This window comes from Sinocyclocheilus anshuiensis, unplaced genomic scaffold (genome assembly GCF_001515605.1).
Source record: "Sinocyclocheilus anshuiensis isolate Anshui unplaced genomic scaffold, SAMN03320099.WGS_v1.1 scaffold298, whole genome shotgun sequence".
NCBI classification, from domain to species: domain Eukaryota; kingdom Metazoa; phylum Chordata; class Actinopteri; order Cypriniformes; family Cyprinidae; genus Sinocyclocheilus; species Sinocyclocheilus anshuiensis.
In genome coordinates, this window is record NW_015547640.1 from 33455 (window position 1) to 41517 (window position 8063).

An 8063-nucleotide genomic window follows, 5' to 3' on the forward strand; every position below is an offset into this window, starting at 1 on the left:
AAAAAAAAAAGAAAGAAAGAAAAGAAAATCTGAATTCTGAATCAGTTATGATCGGCGTATCACTAATTAAAATACTAAGTAAAAGGCCTCAAATTTGAAGTACAATCTGGGATGTCTTTTTCTATCAATTCTTCAATAGGTAGATCTTGTCTTTCATAAAGGCCGAGGTCAGGGATCTTGGGCCTAAAAAGGTTGGTGACCACTGCTCTAGAGCGTGCCGATCAAAAACACAGACCAGGAAGACGCAGAAACGAGCGATCTCGTATGTAAGCATATGCATATAAAAATAATGTGATCATCAACACTAACCGCATATAAATGAAAACTGCCTGATGCTACAGAGTGAAATGTGGATCCAGAAAGACCTGTGCAAGCTTTAGGGGTGCTGATGGAAGCCATCTACTGCATATTTGCTTTGATCATTGTACTGAATATGATGCAGATGTAGTATTTGATAAAAATGTGATTTTCTCAGCTTTTTGCTCAAAATGTTGCTTTTTTATGAAACCTACCTACATTCAAGTGTTGATAAAAAAAAAAAAAAAACAGGGCTTGAAGCTAGAATTAATCAGATTTTTTGTTTGAAAGTAGAGGGTCTGATCTTTATTTTGATGTATTGCATGTTAGATAGTCATACAACAAATATATTCAGATATTAATTTTTTCAAAAACGCTGGCGGGGAAAGAGTTAAACATAATTTTACTGTTTTTATGAAATCCTATTGTTTGTGAGACTTCATGGAATATTTAGTTTTTAGTCATTTGTTTGGTGATTTTTTTTTTTATTTTTTATGTAATGCATTAATATTGTAAATAACCATTTGAAGTGAAAATACAGTTTTTTGCCAGGGACATCAAATGAAAATTAGAAAATAAACAAAGTTTTAAAAATGCATTTAATACACCTTAAACTATTTTAAAACAAATGATACAATGTGATGTTTAAAAGTACATTAATATGGATATAAAAAAAACAATGATGCTTACAGGACCTCAGACATATACTTTCCTTTAAACAGACATTTCATTAATATTCATTTAAAATTTTTAATAATTTAAGCATGGAATTTTACTGTTATTATTTTTATTATGCATTGTTTTAATACATGCAAGATGCCCATAACAGTTCAAAATGAACTCATGATGAGAAAAAGATGATTAAAACTCGTGAGAAACAAGAAAATGCTGACCAGAAACAGGACTTGTGATGCCCATGTTGTTTAATTCATTCTAGGGCTGTGCAATTAATCGAAAAACAGTTTTGATTTCAGCCTCCAACGATTATGAAAATACAATAATCGAGATAAAACGATTATTGTGGCCCATTCCACCCCCTTTCGTACCTCCATAAAAGCCCAATTTCACGTGCAAATCAGTACAATCATGTAATGTGACTTTTGCAAAATGGGATGTGCTTGATTTATATATGTATTCACGTTTTTAAAAGCGTGAAAGAGAACTCGCGCTGCTCCTCAGGAAGAATCATCTAAAGTCATCTTTTAGCGCCTAAACGGTCAAATACACACCAAAATGTGGCACTTAGTGATTATTCATGTATACCTTCGTCGGTCATGTAATAAATTAACGTAAAGAGTTGAGAATGTAAATACGCGTGTAACGTAAATTGTATCCGTGCGGCTCTTAACGTGACAGCGGGCTATTTTCCTGCTGCGACTGTGTGCTTCATATTCATTAACAACAAAAGACCAATTCAAAATCACACACTGCTCTCGAGTGAAGGACTTCTGTAGCTTTAATAAGAAACAAAAAAGTTGAATTCTTATAGTGAAGACTATGCCGTTTTATTTTACATTTGATTGTTCATTTCTGTAGTAGGCTGTAAACTGCTCGAGACTTGCATAAAAAGCAGTTTGTTTCATTTGTATCTTTTTATTCTATTGTATTTGTCCTTTGCTTTTTTAAAATTTTTTGTTACTGACAGTTTAATTATTTTCAGTAATTTTGAGGACTTTTTGTTTGTTTGTTTTGAAATGCCGCCGGTCTCTACAATGTCGATGTTATAGCAACCTTATTTACAGGAAATATATATTTGATAATGTATCACTATCTTTAAATAAATCACTCATGTAAAGTTTTGGTCATATGGCCCCCTCATAATAGTGATTACAATATTGGCCAAAATAATCGTGATTGTGATTTTTGCCATAATCGAGCAGCCCTAATTCATTCACTAGTTTGTTTTTCTCCGATTCCTGACGTGTTGATTTCTGCTCCTGCAGATTTTGAAGCCGGCAGAGAAGAAGAAGCCAAACTCCAGTCGTCCAGTGACTCCTCCCAGGAACGTGGTCACCAAACAGGCCAAGAAATGAGGCTCGCGCGAGCCGGCTGGACTTGTATCATACGCTCAGATCAGGATGAACCGTCCACTGCGTCTTTATTTCCGTTCTTGACCTCGTGTTTTCCTCGTTTACCGTCCCGAGCGGCCGCTCGCATATTAGAGGGGAGCCTTTTAATCTCACAAACGGCTTTTTATTCCCACTTCAGGACGATGAATCAGTTTGACACAGCGTCTCCTCGCATAGAAATCCAGGAGGAACGCCACGTTTAAGATGCAAACCACTGTGAACCAACCAGTCTGTTTTTTTTATGCACCTGAAGCTTTTTTGTATTTTGGTCTCGTGAATGTGCCACGAGGTTTGACATTCAGTCCGCTTTTATCATTTAGATTTTGTACTTTTTTTGTTTTCATGATCGCAAACGAACGGATGTTGTGCGAGTGTGTGAACTGAAACATCAAGTTTCTGTGTTTTGACGCGATGCCTTGTTTTCTTCTTCTTGGGTTCTGGCATGTTGATGTGCCGGACGTTTCTGTTGCATGCATTAGTGTTCGAGGAATAGGACACAAGGCCGTGGCTTTCTCTCGGGGCATGCCACCTTCAGCATGTCTTCAGAATAATGTAGCTCCTCATCAGGTGGATCACGTCAGGAAAACTTTTTTCTTGCAAATTTCTACAGTATTTCATATAAATTCTGTTTAACCCAAACTCTCACTGTAAATATACAGGAAATGTTTTGTTCAGTCTTGGCAATAATTCAGTTTTCCACACTATAAATAATTGTTATACTTGCAGAATAAATCGAAGGGAGATGGAAACATTATTGCAGCGTTCGTTTGTTCATTTCAGACATGCATGCGATTTAAAGGTGAAATTAAAATGAATTCGGAGCTAGGTTCACTAATCATAAAACAAAATTCTCTCAACATTCTTCAGTTTTATTTCATGACTTGAGAATTATTTTGTATTCCCAACAATACTTTTAAATTGTTCTCAAGAGGTTAAAAATTATATAAACATCACAACTGTTCTTAAATGAGCAAATATAAATTATTCAATTATGTTTAAAAAAAATGAAGATTGAAAAATTAAGAAATTAAATGTTCGTAAGAAAAAACTTGATTAAAAACGTTGTTCTTAAAAATACTTAAGAACTTAGATGTTAAAATATTTAAGAACTTAAATGTACTAAGCATTTAAGATTAAAAAAATGTTTTTAGAGAAATATCTGCGAGCTTAAAAAGTTGCTTTTAAGAAAATATTTAAGAACTGAAAAGATGCATTTAAAAAATATTTGAGAACTTAAATGTTCTTAAAACGTCTGAAAATTTAAAACATGCTTAAAATATTAACATGAAATTCGTGGAAGAAAAAAAAGAAAAGTTGGGTGCTAAAAATACATTTTTTGAGAATTTGAGAAAATATTTGAGAACTGAATTTTAAAAGCTCTTCAGGAATTATTTGAGATTTATAAAGCATTGCACTTGGAACATTATGCTTGCTTGAAAAAATGTTCATGACACTGTAATAACATTTCACCATTCAATCAATGAACCTCGACCTACATTTCTGTTGAATATTTCAATGCAGAAATACATCTGGAATAAAAGTGACTAAAACGTCTGCCAGTAAAATATGACTGGAGTCATTAACATAAAGTGTTGCATTATTTATTTATTATATAAACAAATACATTCTGTATTAAAATAAAACAAAATGATTGCAAAGATTTGATTCATAAACAGATCTGTGCAAATTAAGTACAATTCACAAACCCTTTATAGTTTCTCCAGCCCATCGTTTATGGAAATGCATATACTTTTCACGAAAGGAAGGACAAGCATCGCACATATGTCTCATAATCGATCCCTCTGTTCATTCCTTTACTTCCTGATGCACAAAGAAAGACCATGAAAATGACATTTGATCGTCAAGCATGAAGTCACAGATGCAGATCAATAGACCTGCATTATGAATAATGGATTCTTGTATTAAATGCTTGTTCACATTAAAGTAGTTCTGTTCCTTTAACAGCGCCTCGAACGAGAGAAAAGCATTTCTATTGCATTGAATATTTCACCATGAATCAAATGTCAAGCACTTAAAAGTCAGTCTCATAACTGAGAAATATGAAAGCTGTTTATGCATAATTATCACCATCTTCACTAGATCTGTGTTTTACGAGCTGCTTTGGAGCTCGAGCGTGTAAACAGTCGCAGGATCGTATAAAAACGTGAGTTTGAGGTCTCGTTGATGTTTTGCAGGAGAGGGAGAAATAAATACTCGTCCGTAAGAAGGCAATGTGGTGATCCGGTCCAGCAGACTGTGGAAAAGTGCTTCTGTCGTCCTGGAAGAAGCGAAACGTGATGAAGATCAAACCTCTCGGAAAAGACGGCCTGTTTGTTGCGTGAACTGAAATGTGAGATTTGGCGATGTTGAGTGACGTTACATTCCTCGGCTAAAAACTACATGCAAACAAACAACATGAAGGCTGAAGCAAGATTTCACACAAAAATGAAGATTCTGTCATCAGATTTCCAGCATGGAATAAAAATGTTCTTAAAAAATTTTTTTTAAATGAATTTTTCTCCACTTGGAAAATTTGTATGCACTTTTATTTTTTTGGAAGTTATCAAAACGTTTGCTATCTTTCATTGTTTCTCAATCTTCTCTTAAAACTCACTTTCTCTGAGTCGTTTTGTTTTTCTTTTTGTATTTCAATGCATTTGTTTATTTTTTAAAGCGCTTTGAGATGCAACTTTTAAAGGCGCTATAAAAACTAAAGTTTATTATTGTTGTTTGCACAATTCATCAGTGCATGTTATTCTAAAGAAAGAAATAATTTCTCATGAACAAATGAAATGTTTTCATTGATTAATGCAATTAACACAACGATTAATGCAAAAAACCTCAACATAATCAAAAAATTGCTCAGGATCAGCAGAAGTGTAAATATGACACTGAAATTTAAAAAAATAATCTAATTTTGATGATAAATTGGTAACACTTTACCATCAAGGTTTCATTTGTTTGCATAAACTAGCAATGAAAAATACTTCTAAAGCATTTAGAAATCTTAATGTAAACATTTATTAATATTATAAAATCAAAAATTTTATTTTTATTAACTAATGTTAGTAAAGATAAATATATTGTTCTTAATAGTTAATGTTAACAAATGAGACTTTATTGTAAAGTGACGTTACAGATAAAATAATATATTGATGTTTAACATCTCATCAGCCAATATAAGTGGTGTTTTAACAAATCAATAATTCATCTCATATTGATCATTTGTGGCCTTGATTTGTCTGCAATCTGTATTTACAGTTCATAAATCTGATTATGGATCATAAACCCAGCACAGATTACCAATGTTAGGAAACTGGGTAAATGATGACAGAATTTTCATCGGAGGCTTAACTAGTCCTGTGAGGCCTGAGAGTTTAATCTCATTTATTGCTCAAAACTCTATTTCTCTACACTGTATGATTATGAAATTCTTAAACTAAACCAGCGACGAGTTTGTCTCTTTGTGCTGCTGTACTCATTCTGAGATTACGAATAATTATGAGGATTTTTGCTCATAATTACCGGTTTGACTAGTAAAAGCATAAAAACTGTGAACCTCATAATCATAAATGGGAAAAACTGAACAGTATAAAATAAACGCCGTCTCCTACTTGACAAAACGAGCACGTCTGAGGGCTTATGCTTTTTGTTTCTGGACAGTCGCTGTTGTGTAAAAGAGCAGCGTGAACATCCCGAGAAACGTCTTCTTTCATGTTCCTCAGAAGAGATGACAGAATGATGACTTTTGTGTGGTTTTGCTGAGACGGTGATGTCTGGAGGGTTTGGTGTGTCACACACGTGTCTCGTGTTCGTGAGTTTTCACGAGTTCAGAGCGAGGTCTCGCTGGTGTGCGGTCGAGACGTCTCCTCCTCCAGAAGAGCGATGCGCTGTTTCAGCATCCGCACCTGCGTCTCGTGCCGCTCCACCATCGCCATCATCTGAGACTCCAGCTTCTTCAGCTTGTTCTGGTGCTTCTTCTTGGCTTTCTCGTACGCCACCACCAGATTACTGCGTGATACAAACACAGCACAGCTTTAACTGCTGGACTGACCATCCGCTGACATGCTCTGCTCCATCACTACTCATCAGCTCCAACGCTTTAGCTCACTGAAATAAAAACTTCACGAACATCAAAAACACTGCCTTGGCAACTCACTGAAATAAGTTTAAGTACTAAAAATAAACTGTAATAAATATAAATTAAAGCTGAATAGAAATATAAACAAATATTAGATGGAAAAAAATATGTGAAACACTTACTAAAAATGTACTAAACCTAAAACTTAAAAAACAAAAAAAAGAAACAGCTGAACAGAAATGTAAAACACACAAAAAAAACGTATACACACACACACACACACACACATTTGTTTTGTTTGTAAAAAAACTAAACTAAACTAAAGCTAAATAGAATAAAAAATGCAATAAAATAAAAAAAATATTAGATAAAAACTTAAATTTAAATGAAAATTAAAAATGTTGCCTTGGCAACTAATTAAAATAAGCTGAATTACTAAAATTACTAAAACTAAAATAAAAATAAAGCTAAATAAAAATATAAAAAAATGAATAAAAATGACAAAAGCACAAAATAAAATATAAATAGTACATGGAAAAATCCAGTGTTAAAAAAAGAACTAACGAAAATTAGAAATGTTGCCTTGGCAACTAACTGAAATAAGTTGAAGTACTGAAAATAATTAAGGCTCAACAGAAATATAAAAAAGTGAATATAAATGACGAGTGCATAACAAAAAAATATAAATTAAAAGAAAAACTTAAAAAAAAACAAAACAGAAATGTTGCCTTAGCAAGTAACTGAAATAAGCTGAAGTACCAAAATTACTAAAGCTGAAATAAAACTGTTAAAGCTAAACAGATATATTGAAATAAGAAAAGAAAAAAGCACATAAAACAATTTTTTAAAATAAAATTAAAACCGAAAATATAAAAATCAAAGCTGATTCTAAATATGTGACCCTGTCTGTGAAAACCCAGCTAAAGTCATTTTTTAGTGATTTACTGTTTTCTACATAAAATCATCCTTCATAATGTAAAGAACATTCTGTGAAAATATAACATTTATATCTTTAATATTGACTGAGTAAGGCCATGTCAAAAATTGAAATCATAGTGAAATTAATGGTTGAAATCAAACTTTGATGCTTGTTATCTCATAATTAGATTTTGAGACTTTAGCCTGGATTTCACAGAGAGGGTCACATATTAATAAACAGTATAATAATATATAAATAACACTAAAATAACCCTGGTAAATGCAAACACACATATTCAGCAGCAATTTTCCATGTGCAATAACAGCATTAATGGTGTTCGGTGACATTTGAGCAGGAGAGTTTGAGCAGCTTGTATTAAACACTATTAAACGCTGAGACCAGCAGGAGGCGCTGCTCAGCCCAACACAAACATCCACCGCTCCACTGAATCTGTTTTCAAATCAGTCCAAACCTCTGAGCCGTTTGTTCGTGTGTGTTTGGTACCTGTTTGCTCGTTTCAGGTCGTTAACGAACTCCGCCGACTGCTGATGTCTGACTTCACTGCTCTTAGTCAGTCTTTCTAACGCCGCCACCAACTCCTGAACACGACCCTTCAGCTTCTTCTCTCTGCAACACACACACACACACATACACACACACACACACACACACACACACACACACACACACACACACA

At 33.7% G+C, this 8063-nt stretch overlaps 2 protein-coding genes across 3 annotated transcripts in view; one reads left to right on the top strand and one right to left on the bottom strand.

Annotated features, from left to right (window-relative positions):
* ppp1cc (protein phosphatase 1, catalytic subunit, gamma isozyme) overlaps positions 1-3120 on the top strand; it is a 21950-nt gene extending 18830 nt beyond the window's left edge. Inside the window, exons 7-8 of one of the 2 annotated variants that reach the window (XM_016503977.1) lie at positions 2241-2364; positions 2404-3120. In XM_016503977.1, the coding sequence (XP_016359463.1) occupies positions 2241-2330 (90 nt within the window). In that variant the 3' untranslated portion in view covers positions 2331-2364; positions 2404-3120. Of the gene's footprint in view, positions 1-2240 lie in introns of both variants that reach the window. The other variant, XM_016503976.1, reaches the window with a different exon arrangement.
* Positions 3121-5487: 2367 nt separating this feature from the next.
* The window catches only part of mcc (MCC regulator of WNT signaling pathway), an 89185-nt gene continuing 86609 nt past the window's right edge, over positions 5488-8063 (bottom strand). Inside the window, exons 18-19 of the mRNA XM_016503973.1 lie at positions 7871-7993; positions 5488-6377 (exon numbers count right to left, since the gene is read on the bottom strand). Of these exons, the coding sequence (XP_016359459.1) occupies positions 6197-6377; positions 7871-7993 (304 nt within the window). The 3' untranslated portion in view covers positions 5488-6196. The remainder of the gene's footprint in view (positions 6378-7870; positions 7994-8063) is intronic.